The sequence below is a fragment of the Tenrec ecaudatus genome, chromosome 10 (genome assembly GCF_050624435.1).
Source record: "Tenrec ecaudatus isolate mTenEca1 chromosome 10, mTenEca1.hap1, whole genome shotgun sequence".
Lineage (NCBI taxonomy): Eukaryota > Metazoa > Chordata > Mammalia > Afrosoricida > Tenrecidae > Tenrec > Tenrec ecaudatus.
In genome coordinates, this window is record NC_134539.1 from 123300332 (window position 1) to 123314326 (window position 13995).

The window sequence follows — 13995 nt, forward strand, 5'->3', positions numbered from 1 at the left end:
TGGTAAGGAACTCCCAAGGAGGCCATAGGTGCAGACTGGGAGAAAGGAGGTAATGTGACAGGAGTGGAGACTGTTGGCATTTGGGCCACTTCTTCATGCAGCTTACTTGTCCCTTTATGTCCTGCTTTGGCCCGATCTCGTATATACCATTTCCATTTAACAATGGAGTGTTGCTGCGCACATCCAACTTTATGACTCTGTGGGTCAGACAAGACCCAGTTCATGATGGGTAGCTCAGGCCTCATGGTGACTTGGTGGCCCATGGTGAGGCGTTCAGTCTCCACCAAGGCCCAGTAATAGGTCAACAGCTATGTTTCAAAGGGGGAGTAGTTGTTTGCAGAGGATGGCAAGACTTTACTCCAAAATCCCAACGGTCTATGCTGTGATTCACCAATAGGGGTCTGCCAAAGACTCCACACTGAATCTTTTTCTACAACTGACACCTCTAGCACCATTGGGTCCCAGTGGCAAAGCAGTTTGTATGGCAGTCTGACCTGTTGAAGAGCCTTTTCTTGTTCTGGGCCCCACTCAAAATTGGAGGCTTTTCGTGTGACTTGATAAATAGGTCAAAGCAGAACACCCAAGTGAGGGTTATGTTGCCTCCAAAATCTGAAGAAACCCACTAGGCGTTGTGTCTCCTTTTTAGTTGTTGGGGGTGCCAAATGCAATAGCTTACCCTTCATTTTAGTAGGAATATCTCGACATGCCCCACACCATTGGACCCCTAGAAATTTACTGAGGTGGAGGGTGTCTGAATTTTCATTGGGTTAATTTCCCAACCTCTTGTATGCAGATATTGTACCAATGAATCTAGAGGCTTTGATACATCCTCCTTAGTGGGTTCAATCAGCATATTGTCATCAATCTAATGGACCAGTGTGACATTTTGTGAAATAGACAGTTGATCAAGGTCCCTTTGGACTAAATTATGGCACAGGCCAGAAGAGTTGATGTACCCCTGGGGGAGAGTTGTGAAAGTATATTGTTGCCCCTGCCAGGTGAAGGCAAACTGCTTCTGGTGGTCCTTCAAGACTGATATTGAGAAGAAGACATTAGCCAGATCAATAGCTGCATACCAAGTACTAGGAGAAGTATTAATTTGTCAAGCAATGAAATCACATCTGGATCAGCAGCTGCAATTGGAGTCACCGCCTGGTTAAGTTTATGATAATCCACGGTCATTCTCCAGGATCCATCTGTCTTCTTTACAGGCCAAATAGGTGAGTTAAATGGGGATGTGGTCGGAATCACCACCCCTGCATCTTTCAAGTCTTTGATGGTGGCACTGATCTCTGCAACCCCTCCAGGAAAGTGGTACTGCTTTGGGTTTACTATTTTCCTAGGCAATGACAGTTCTAATGGTGTCCACTTGGCCTTTCCTACCATGATGGCCCTTATTCCACATTTCAGGGATCCAATATGGGGGTTCTGCAGTTACTAAGTATGTCTATTTCAATAATGCATTCTGAAACTGAGAAAATAACCACAGGATGGGTCCAGGGGCCCACTGGACCCACAGTGAGGCATACCTGAGCTAAAACTCCATTGATAACTTGACCTCCATAAGCCCCACTCTGACTGGTGGGCCTTCAAGGCACTTTGGGTCTCCTGGAATTAGTGTCAGTTCCGAACCAGTGTCCAGTAATCCCCCAAAAGTTTGATTATTTCCTTTCCCCCAATGAACAGTCACTCTTGTGAAAGGCCGCAGGTCCCTTTGGGGAAGGCTAGAAGAAAGACTAACAGTATAGACCTTTGGTGATGTAGCAGGATCCTCCTTACAAGGGACCCGGCCTCCTCCTCATTCAAGGGGTTGTGGGTCTGTAAACTAGCTCAGGTCTGGGATTGAGCGATCGTGACTGTCTACTCTGCTGTTCACCTGATCTACCATTCTTCCGCCTGTATAGATGACATATATATTTAGTAGGTTTCCCATCTGTTTAATTCCTAGGAACAACATGGCTAAGTAGCCAATGCGATAATTCCACATGAGACAGGTTGCTTTCATTACTACTGAAACCTTGTTGTCTATTATACCTACGCCCACCCTGTCTCTGTTGATTCAGTGTTGACACCTGCCCTCTACCATCATGGGAACCAATCAGCCCCATTGTGGGCAAGTGTCGGAGTTCACTTAGGGCAGTGCCCACTGTTAATCCTGGTGCACATAGAATAGCAATTACAGGAGTCTTAAGATGCTGGGGCCCACTTCACAAACTTGTTCCTTATGGTTGTGGTAAAGGGTATGCCCTCAGGACACCCCCTTTTTGGGCTATGGTAATATCCTGATAGATCCATTCTAACATACCAATTTCTCTAAGCTTTTGGATGCCTTCCACTACAGTGTACCAAGGTAGGTCAGGTACTTCAAATTGGTCTAATCTAGGCCATCTGGCAGGTCGTGCTTCATTGAACCAACCAAATAAAGAATTAGATCCTCTCAGCTTCTCTCGCAGAGACATTGAAAGAAGAATCTGTGCTTGGGGGTCCCATATCCAGAACCTCAGACCGGTCTAATATTACATTTCGTGCACCAGTATCCCACACCCTTAGCAGCCATTCCCAGGGATATTCCCCAGGCTTCTGCTTGTACGTATTTGAGAACTCGAGCAGATCTTTGAGTATAGGGAGCTTCTTCTTGGGTAATCATCTCAACCTCACCTTTAGGAGCTTTCTGAGACTTAATTTTAGTGAGAGGTCTAGCGGAAATAATGGGTGGTGAGGGTGTTTCCTGGGTGCTTTCAGCAATATCTTGTAAGGCATCTCCCTCTGGCAATGCTACTGATGCAGCCCCACCTGGCATATCAACTTGAACAGTTTGGCTAATCTGCTCAGGTGTGGATTGTGAATTAATACTGTCAGCTGGGAGGGGTGGATCTATTGATTGGGGTGGGTCAATTGTTTCTAAGGGCTGTGGGAATAATGACAGATAAAGCTGGAAAGTGGGTAAGGACCAAGTCATCTCCGAGGCAAAGGAGAAACAAGAATAGACGGTAAGTAGGAGAGGGTTGTGCTCAGATTTGTATCTTAGAAAGAAAGCAGTATAATGGGTAAAGCCACCCAGGAAAACATGTACCGTGAATAGAACAGTCAGCTGATCACCAGACTCTGAGAGATCCCTGTGCAAGGGAGAGGTGGCAAAGGAAACAGGAAACAAAGGGCCAGAGAGGTAGAAAAGAGAGCTAAGAGAGAATGAAAGTCGAAGGAAGAAAGGGTCGGAAAAGGAGAGAAAGAGAGCACTGGCACAGTATGAGGATGAATCCGAAACATTTCTCTGGTTAATTTGTCCTGTCTCTTCTTAACCATCCTTCCTTTTCTGTTGGTAACTTCAGTTGCCTTCAGTGTCTTACTCTCTCACTGCAGCGGAGTTGATGCTGACTTATAAGTGACCCTACAGGACAGGGTAGACTGGTTCCTGTCAGTTTTGGAGACTGTGCCTCTTTACAGAAGCTTCTAGACCCATCTTTGTATCATGGAGGGGCTGGTGGTTTCGAATTGCTGACCTTGTAGTTAGGAGCCCAATGCTTAACCACCATGCCACCAGGCTCTACTTCCTCTAAGCATTCTCATTTTTGCCTTCTACTATAGTCTACTTCCCCTTCATCTTGTTTACTTCCCCAAATTTCAAACTTTCATTAAGTTTCCAAGCATAGTATAAAGACACTCATACCTGGTTCACCTAGGTATTTACCAACTGTTAATGTGCCAGAGTTATGAACTTTGCTGTATGTACATGTGAGAGCATACATAAAAAATAAAACATGGTTATTCTATACAGCCACATTCATGGTCCAAAAAAATTTAACCTTTATATAAGATCTGTTAGTACTGCATGCATTCAAATTTTCCCCAACTGTTTCTACAATATCCTTTAAACCTACTTTCTTCCCTGAATCCACATTTAGGTGCCGGAGCGCTTTAGTCTCCTTTAATTTAAATCAGTTCTCTAGCCTTTTCATATACTTAATCGCCTTTCTTGACATTTATATTCTTTAAAAAGTCCAGGCTGCATGTTTTGGAGATTGTTTCTCAGGATGAAGTTGGTTTCATGTTCCTTCATCATACCTCTGTCTTAAGTCTTTATAATTTAAAACACAACTATGATCTTGTTACTCTCCTGTTTAAAAGTATTTGAAGATTTCTTATCATCTTCTGGATAAAACTCAGATTCCTTAGTATACCTGTCAAAGATGATCTTAACATAGTGCTCATGGATTCCTGCAGCCTTATCACACCTAGTGACTAATAATTTATGCTTCAGGTATAAAACACATCACAAGATATTTCCCTTTATTTGGAGTATTTCCTCCCAGTCAAGTTACACGGAGCCTTCAGGATTCTGTTGCTTCATCTGACAGATATTTGTTGGAAGTTTCTATTTCTCCTAGCGCTGTTCCGTACATGTTATTTGGAGGGACCAGTTCTTGGCAAAAGACATCATCTTTCAAGTGTAGTATCTGTTCTTATCAGTTTAATATCTGATACGTCTTCTATCCAAGGACAATATAGTAAACGGATTTTTGGAGCAGGGAGTTGGAATAGGAGCTTGCTCCGTCCACTCCACGCATCGACCTGGTATTGCAGTACCTCCAGGAACAGTGCACCCCCTCGGGGGACTTAAAAAAAAAAAGGGGGGAGGGAGGGGAAAAAAGAAAAAAAAAAGAGGAACCTGATGCAAGGGGCTTAAGTGGAGAGCAAATGCTTTGAGAATGATTGGGGCAGGGAATGTATGGATGTGCTTTATACAATTGATGTATGTATATGTATGGATTGTGATAAGAGTTGTATGAGTCCCTAATAAAATGTAAAAAAAAAAAGAGGAGAAAAAAATGATTAGGGCAAAGACTGTACAGATGTGCTTTATACAATTGATGTATGTATATGTATGAACTGTGATAAGAGTTGTATGAGCCCCAATAAATTAAAAAAAAAGACATCATCTTTCATAAAATAGAAGGGCAATGAAACAGCGGAAAACCCTCAGCAAAATGGATTGATCCGGTGGCTGCATGGATGGGCTCAAATATAACAACCATTGTGAAGACGGTTCAGGACTGGGGAGTTCTGTTGTGCATAGACAGGTCACAATGAGCTGGAACTGACAACAGCACTGTACTGGAGACTGGGATATAATTGTGAACAGGACTAACATAATCTGTTTTACAAAATTTATCCTGGCTGAAATAAAATATTTCTTGTATTCAATAACATCTTTGTATACATCTTTAATATTTACCACATCACATTGCAGTTTTTGCCTGTCATTCTGCTGGACAGAGCTTTTCCAGGGTCGGGTACGTTTTACTCGTCTTTGCTCTCTAGCATGTTTTTGGTGTAGTCTCATAGTCAACCTGTAGGTCAAAGTATAACTGCCCCAAAGGGTTTCTAGGATACAGGAGCAAATCAGCAGGTATTTTCTCCTATGGCTTCTTGGAAGTACTAAAGCATGTTTCACTCAATAAATGAATGAAAGAAATAACTCTTGCTAAATGTTACTTAGCAAATGTTCTCTCTTTTAATTAAAGAGTATGGGTTAATCCAAGTAAATTTGGGATTATCTTGTTAAGGGAGAACTTTAGTCCTTCAAATAATTCATACCTTTATTCAATCAAAAGGCTATCAAAATTATTTCCCAGTACGAAGATGCACTAAGTAATAGAGTAAGAATTCCAAGCATTCAGCAGGGTTGGCAGTGCAGTGTTGCTTCTGTTGGGATCCCACCTGAGGGTCTGAAAGGTGTGCTGGCAAGGAGCACTTTCAAAGCTATGACAACAACGGAAATAACAGTTGCATTTCATGACTATTTCCTAAAACATTTCAATGGCGAGCTCTTACACATTCCCCCTCACCAGAACAGACTTCAACCAATTTCCATTGCCAGTTCAATTAATTTCTGCCTGAGCATCTACAGCACCACTTCTAGTTCTTGCTTATATTTAATTTTATACTTTATATGTGCAGAATTGTATTTTCGCGTTTCTGTTTTGTTTCTCTAAGGAAATTACAGCTCCCTAAAGCCTTGTCTAACACATAGTAGCCAGGGCGCACATTTATAGTCAACGATCTATAATCTTGATAAGATCAAACAACATGGTAATACTGCCAGTCAATACATACATGTACTTGTCAGATTTTAAGAATCACTGGGGGTAACGCGAGGTCTGTTTATAATGCATCTGCTGATTCTGGGTGGAGCCCAATAAAGTGCTTTCTAGGTCCAAGTCATGCCGCTGCTGGTGGTCCGTGGGCCACTCTTTGAGTAGCCACCATGTAAGGGAGTGTGCAAAAGACAGGCAGCTCCTTGTTCCCAAACATATCTCATGGAGTGCTAATAGCAGAAAGATAGTTAGGATGAAGCCAAGCTGAGCGTTTCTTTGCCGGCCAGTTACAACCCCTCTTCCCCCTTTCGTGCAAGCTCCTCACCTCCCCACTCCTAAGAACACAAGCAGAAACTGGCCAGTAAGAGCAGCAGCAGCGATTGCTCCACGCACAGAAGACGCGAGCCCGGGTAACAAGGGGAGAATCTCCCTGAACTTACTAGTTTAAGAGCCCGCGGGTTAGGTGAGTCTGGGCGGTGGTCTCTCCCACTCCATAAAGAACAATTCAAAATTAAATCCTTGTCATGGAAGGACCAATCGTAGCCCTAGACTGCCCACGTTTCGCTCGCGCAAGAGCAAAGCCTGGCTTGTGAATGGCTCAGAGCGAGCCAAGCCCTGGCCAATCAGAACTGAGGCGCTCTCGGTACGAACGGAGCCGCGGCGGGAGGAAAGGGGAGGGAAAGTTGGAGAGAGAAAAAAAGGTGTGTCCACGCCAGCTAAGCTTTCTGTGGAAGGTTTCGTCTAATTGGCTGTCGCTTCTTCTGAGGGGACCAATCGGAAGGTCCTCGCTGCAGAGTCCGAACTGTGATATTGAAATAGAGAGGGCAGAAGAACCAATGGGAAAGAAGTATACAACAGCCAATCGTTCTGCAGCGTTTTGTATCTTTGTCCAACCGGAAAACGTGTTTCATGCGGAGGGGCGTTACCTCGCTGCCAATGGGCGGGCGTCGGTGAAACTGGGGAGCCAATGAATGAGAGATGTTGAGTGACAGCTGTCCAATGGGGACCTTCAGTGCTATGACGGTTTGCGGCTTAAGCGCCGCCGCGGTCTGAGGAATGTCAACTATTCAACATGGAGGCGGAGGTCGACAAACTGGAACTGATGGTGAGTGCAAAGTGGAGCGCTACTGCACAGTGCATTTTCCATGAATGGCCTCGAAGGTGGGATAACTTGGCGTCGCCGGAAACTCTGGGCGACTGGGGCCGGACCGGACTCGAGTTCCCTCCTCCGGCGCTAACGGGAGTCGCCACCGCCCGGTCCCTTAACCGCCGCGAGGGAAGGGGTTACATCCGGGAGACTCGTGAGGGAAATGGCGGGAGATGCTGAGGGGACCGGGCCTTTGGAATTCCTTGTTCCCTTCTCTGTACCTTTCCGCCGCTCAGAAAACTGTAGCTGTGATACACTGCCTTCTGTTCCCACCAAAAGGTGGGACCAGACGGTCCCTGAATGCTCCTGGAAGGGGAGAAGTCGTTCACGCTCCGAAAGGGGGGCGATGAAGGGTGGGGTGTACTGTAATCCAAAGGAGGCTCGGGGCTTGTGTTAACTACTTGCCAGCCCTAAAGCAGCCCTGGCGCTGTGCCTGCCCTGGAGGAGGCAAGCCTGGGGTGAAGCGGGGCGTGAGCTCGGGGATCGGAAGCAGCAGCTTCTGGCCCGGAACGCGCGCGGGAGCAGGACGAGGAGGGCACTCCATTCTCGAGGTGGCCAGTTTAATTCATTCTTGGAAGCCGGGGGCGGTGGCGATTGGAAACTGCCATTGTACCTGGCGAGTTTGGCCTGCTTGGAGGCGCCAAGTGGGGAGAGGGACGACGGGGCTGGAGCTGGGGAGGAGGGGGACGAACCTTTCAGCTTGTTTCTAGGGGGCCTTCCCCCTCGTCTTTAGCCTCACCTGCCCATCCCCAGCAGGAACCCTGGCAGCCCCGCCACTTAAGAGACTGCTAACCGCAGGTCCAAATTTCAAACCTTCCAGCCGGCTCCTAGCGAGAAAGACAAGGGTGTCAGCTTCGATAAAGATGTGTAAGAAATCCTGTTGGGGTTCCTAGGGGCCCCAACGCTTGATAGCAGTGGGTTTGGTCCCCATCCCCAGACCCCCAGTGGGTTGGCCTGCAGTTCTTCCTCCTTTTAGTTCCTTCGTTGTGCCTTCAACCCTGCTCCCCTGGCATTTCAGTCTTTCAGATCGGCCTGGCTTCCTTAGAAATATTAAAATTGGAAGAAAGCGCTCGTTATTGAGCTCCAATTGTTTTGTGTTCAAGAAAGTAGCAAGATGAAGGTGCCCCAAACTTCTTCCTTGTCCATCTCTAATCTGCCCCAGTTCCCTCCTGCCCCGCCCTCCTTACCCTGGGACACGAAAACCCCAAACTTAACTGTCACAGTGGCCCCATGGCGAGAGCAGAACTGCCCCTGTGGGTTTCCAGGACTGCAAATCTTTATTATGGGAATAGAAAGCCTCATCTTTCCCTTGTGGGGCGCTGGTGGTTGTCGAACTGCGGACCTCACCAGTAGTTGCCCAACCCCCAGCGTAACCTATCAAGCCACCAGGGCTCTTTCCATACCCTGGGGATTGCATGGAATTACTTTTTAGATATCATTTGTGCTCCTATTCCACGTTTCAAACTGTGCCATGGGTGTCAGACACCTGATTTAGAAAGGGCAAGTGATAATCATGGAAGAAACCGAGGATCATTCGGGATCATCCTATTCCCCCCTCAGAGAATGTGAGGCCTTGAGCTTGTTCTGATGGTGGCGTAATAGTTCCCATTGAGCTACGATCTGCGAGGCCCGCACTTTGAAACCACCAGCAGCTTCGCTGGAGAAAGACAGGGCTCTCGGCCCTGTAACAGTGGCAGTCGTGGAAACCAGAGGGGCAGTTCTGCGTTGTCCCATAGGGTTGCTGTGAGTCCACATCAACTCAATGGCAGTGAGTTTTCGGTTTATGGGTGAATTGGGGTACTTTAACATGTACAATTTTGGCTTCTAAAATATTTAGTATTTTAATTTTTTTTGTGATGGGTGGAGTCCTAGTAACGTAGTGGGTTAGCGTTGGCTGCTACCACAGGTGAGCATTCGGAACCACCAGCCCCTCCATGGGAGCAAGATGAAGATGAAACTTCGAGTTACTGTCTCGGACACCACAGGACGGTTCTCCGCTGCCATTCAGGGTCTCTGCAAGTCGGAACCGACTCTTTGGCCAGGAGCTTGGTTTTTGAGGGGATGTGGGGGTAGGAGGAGGGAGGGAAATTACAGAGAAGGCTCAATTTCCAGCGTTCCTAACTTGTAAGAGTGAACTTTAATTCCAAAGTTTTATTTTTAACATTGACTTTTTAAATAACAAATAAACTGAAAACATGACGTATTGCAGCTTGATTCTATCAATGGATGTAGAAACTAACTTGCCCCTCCCATTTTCAAGGCTTTTCTCCAGCTACTATTTCTGTTTAATTGTAATGCAAAATCACACTAATTCTGCTTTAACAGATTTTTTTCCCTCAAATTGTTTAGTTTTGAAGTTAAATCTTTTAGGACCTGTGCAATAGAGTCAACATTCTCACAGGGTTTCCTTAAACTGGGAACATTTTATTTTAAAGGGAAAACAAGCATTTTGACAAAAAGTAAGCTTTCAAAAATGAGGTGGTTAGATTCATATATTCTATAAAATAGTTTTGAAGAAAGACAAGCAGGTATTTTAGTAGTTTTATCCTCATCCCAGGTTATTTGTCTCTATAATCATTAGGTTTAAAAGTTGTATTTGAACTTTAATACTGTTTTTAACATGACGGCTTTGCATTGACAGTGCAGTGACAATAAAGGACAGTGCAGCTCATGTTCATAAGAGTTGCCATGAATCCATGTAGTTTCTTGAGATCTTAAAAGTGTATTATTTGCTGTGTAATCCTGATTTTTTGTTTTACAGTACTTACATAATGTACTGAGAAGCCAATATTGAATATTAATGATATAAAAAGAAAATGTGTACTAAACACTTTGTCTTTATTTTTTTTTTATTATTATTTTTTTTTATTTTAACAATTTATTGGGGCTCATACAATTCTTTTCACAGTTCATACATATACATACATCAATTGTATAAAGCACATCTGTACAGTCTTTGCCCTAATCATTTTTTTCTCTTTTCTTCTTTTACATTTTATTAGGGACTCATACAACTCTTGTCACAATCCATACATATACATACATCAATTGTATAAAGCACATCCATACATTCCCTGCCCCAATCATTCTCAAGGCATTTGCTCTCCACTTAAGCCCCTTGCATCAGGTCCTCTTTTTTTTTTCCCCCTCCCTCCCCATAAACACTTCGTCTTTAAAACCTGATCCTTGCCTAGTAGAATTGAAATATCGTAATATTTCAGTTGTGTGGCTCAGTATTTGAAGTCAACACACTAAATGTTCTTCCTAACTGCCCTAATTTGAGTCCATTAAAAAAATTTTTACTTAAATTTTTATTTTTTAAATTTTATTGGCTCATACAACTCTTATCACAATCCATATATGTATCCATTGTGTCAAACACACTTGTACATTTGTTGCCATCATCATTCTCAAAACATTTGATTTCTACTTGAGCCCTTGGGATCAGCTCCATTTTTACCCTTCCCTCCCCACTCCCTCCTCCCTCATGAACCCTTTATAATTTATAAATTATTATTTTGTCATATCTTATACTGTCCGACGTCTCCCTTCACCCACCTTTCTGTTGTCCGTCCCCCAGGGAAGAGGTTATATGTAGATCCTTGTAATCGATTCCCCCTTTCTACCACACCCTCCCAGTATCGCCACTCTTAGCACTGGTCCTAAAGGGTTCATCTGTCCTGGATTCCCTGTGTTTCCAGTTTCTATCTATACCAGTGTACAAACTCTGGCCTAGCCAGATTTGTAAGGTAGAATTGGGATCATGATGGGGTGGGGGAGCGGGGAGGAAGCATTTAAGAACTAGAGGAAAGTTGTATGTTTCATCATTGCTACACTGCCTCCTGACAGGTTCATCTCCCTGTGACCCTTCTGTAAGGGGATGTCCAGTTGTCTACAGATGGGCTTTGGGTCCCCACTCTCCACTCCACCCTCCCCCTCATTCACAATATGATTTTTTTGTTTTTTGATGCCTGATACCTGATCCTTTCTACACCTCATGGTCACACTGGCTGGTGTGCTTCTTCCATGTGGGCTTTGTTGCTTCTGAGCTAGATGACCGCTTGTTCACCTTCAAGCCTTTAAGACCCCAGACGCTATATCTTTTGATAGCCGAGCGGCATCTGCTTTCTTCACCACATTTGCTTATTCACCCAGTTGTCTTCAATGATCCTGTCAGGAAGGTGAGCATCATTGAGTCCATTTTTTTAGTAGGCTTACAATCTAAATTGTTGAACCTGGACCATATAAAAGGAGTTTGGGGAAAATAATGGGAATGCATTTCTGCTTCAATCAACATTTTAAGGAGGAATTATCTCTGTAGGATAATCTTTCATCTTTGATTTGGAGTCAAATTGTTGGTTTTGTTTGACTATTAATAGGTTAGTAATAAAATTATATAAAAATGATATCAATTTAAAGCTATAGTTCTAAAAACATGAAGATACATGTATTTTAGGGTTCTTTTCTTTTAAACAAATTGTCTTAGGTTTTAAATGTCTTCTGTCCAAAATGACGTTACTTTAAATTCTTTTTGTACTGAAGCCTCAACTGTTGCCTGATGCTTTTGCGATTCTCTCCTATTCATTACTGCTAACGAATGCTCTGACTTTATTGCACTACTGTACTTTACAGCTAGCAGTGCAATAGTATTGTCAAAGCATCTGAAAGCAGGAAGCACACCACAATTTGGACTTTTTCCTTACACCTCTCTTCAGTGTCTGTGAGTAATTTACCACTGCATAATTTTATTATCAATTTTTAAATGTCCTAATTTTGTAGAGAAAATCAACCCCACATTTTTTTACTAATTAAAAGCTCACTGTGGTAATAATGCTTTCTGAAATAAACTGACAGACCACTTTCTTTATCTGAAGCTTTTATAACATGCCAAAATGAGCAATGCTTTGTAATTTGCTCCTTTCTCTAGCAGATTTGAGTAGGTTTTGCCAAACCTTGGGTTTTATCTAATTCAGTTATGTGATGAATTAATAACTAATGAAAGCAATTTCTGCTGTATGATTTCCTGTTATGATTTGCCCCAAACATTTTTTGGTATTAATTTTACTATTGTAAAGAAAATGCTTGAATCGAAAACTTAAGAATGCTAGTCTTAAAAGTTTTTTTGTAATTATGAAATATGATGTGTGAATTAATACTTAATTTTGTAATCCGTTTTATTGAGGTAATTTGCATACAATAAAGTTACTTATTTTAATTATATTAGTTAATGAGTTTTTACATATGTGTTTGACATTGTAACTATCATCACAACAATAATATAGAACATTTTCAGAAACCCAAAAAGTTCGCTTTGCCCCTTTACAATCACCCTCCTCTTCAAAACTCCCCTACAACTTAAGTTTTTCCTTTTCTAGAATTTCCTTTAAATGGAGCAATACAATATGTAGTTTTTTGTGTCTAGCTTCTTTCACTTAGCACAGTGTTATCTTTCTCAGTTGCTGGATTACCATATATACTCGAGTATAAGCCGACCCGAATATCAGCCAAGGCACCTAATTTTACCACAAAACTGCATAAAATATGTACTGAAAAACTCAGCTTATACACGAATACTTGTGGTATTTTTATTGTTGAGCTGTTTTTCAAAATGTTCTATGCATTCACCAGATTATGATGGGGTTTCTTTTTGTGCCTATTATGAATAGAGTTACTACTAATATTAGAGTGCAAGTCTTTGTGTAGACATGTTTTTATTTCCGTGGTTAAATATCAAGGAACGTGATTACTGGGTAGCATGAAATGCATACTTGATTTTAAAGACAGTTAAAACCTCTTTCAAGTGGTTATACTAGTTTGCATTCTCAAAGCTATGTATTAGGTTTCTAGTTTCTTGACATCTTTGTCAACACTTTCTATTGTCAACCCTTTAATTTTATCCACTCTAATGGGGGCATAGTGGTATCTCATTGTGGTTTTAATTTTAATTTTTAAAAATGATTAATCATGTTGAACTTTAGTTAATTTGCCACTAATATATCATCGTAGGTTAAGTGTGTTAAATTATTTTTACCTGTTTTTAAATAAATAGATTTGTTAGTCATTTTTGCTTTGTAAGAGAATTGTGTTGTAATGCCCTTTATTTATTTATTTTGTAATGCCCTTTATATATTCTGGAAAAAATTCCTTTTGTCAGCATATTATCTTCTAGACTGTTATTTGCCTTCTCTTTAACAAATATTAAATCCAATTTATCCTTTAAATTTTTTAATGTTTTATTATTGTGAATTCAGTGATGATTTACAGAGCAAATCAGTTTTCCATTTAACAATTCATGTACATTTTGTTTGATGTCAATGAGGGCAGTCCTCATAATGTAACATCGCTTATTCCACTTGCTCCACATGTTCCCTGTTTCTATTCATCCTTCACCATTCTGAATGTTGTCCTTGGCTAACTGCTTCTCTTTTGAGCTCACTTGGCTGATTATTATAAGGTGTGAGTAAGTCACCAGTATTATAGTTTCCCTTATGTTGCTGGAACCACTGTGCCACCAGGGCTCCTTTAGAGAAACAAAGGTTTGTTTGGAGGCTGACAGCCATTGCAGGCTGTCTTGATGGATTCCTGTTTGAAATCAGAATGCATGGAGAATTCTTTTGCTTTGGAATGTACACTTTGGGGAGTCATATACAGATGTTTTACATTTAAGGTTTCAGGGTAATCTGGAGAAACAATCATAGACTCTGAAGCAGCAGACAGACCAGTAAGGTATCTTGTAAGTCAGTCTCTGAATGT

At 42.4% G+C, this 13995-nt stretch overlaps 2 protein-coding genes and 1 pseudogene across 2 annotated transcripts in view; 2 read left to right on the plus strand and 1 right to left on the minus strand.

The window, feature by feature from the left end:
* Positions 1 to 6623, minus strand: part of PRR11 (proline rich 11) — a 30301-nt gene extending 23678 nt beyond the window's left edge. Inside the window, exon 1 of the mRNA XM_075561515.1 lies at positions 6536 to 6623. The gene's annotated coding sequence lies outside the window, so the exon portion shown is untranslated. The remainder of the gene's footprint in view (positions 1 to 6535) is intronic.
* LOC142460327 (U2 spliceosomal RNA) lies at positions 4434 to 4606 on the plus strand (annotated as a pseudogene).
* A 441-nt stretch (positions 6624 to 7064) lies between the features above and the next one.
* The window catches only part of SKA2 (spindle and kinetochore associated complex subunit 2), a 33281-nt gene continuing 26350 nt past the window's right edge, over positions 7065 to 13995 (plus strand). The window contains exon 1 of the mRNA XM_075561516.1: positions 7065 to 7200. Within this exon, the coding sequence (XP_075417631.1) occupies positions 7168 to 7200 (33 nt within the window). The 5' untranslated portion in view covers positions 7065 to 7167. The remainder of the gene's footprint in view (positions 7201 to 13995) is intronic.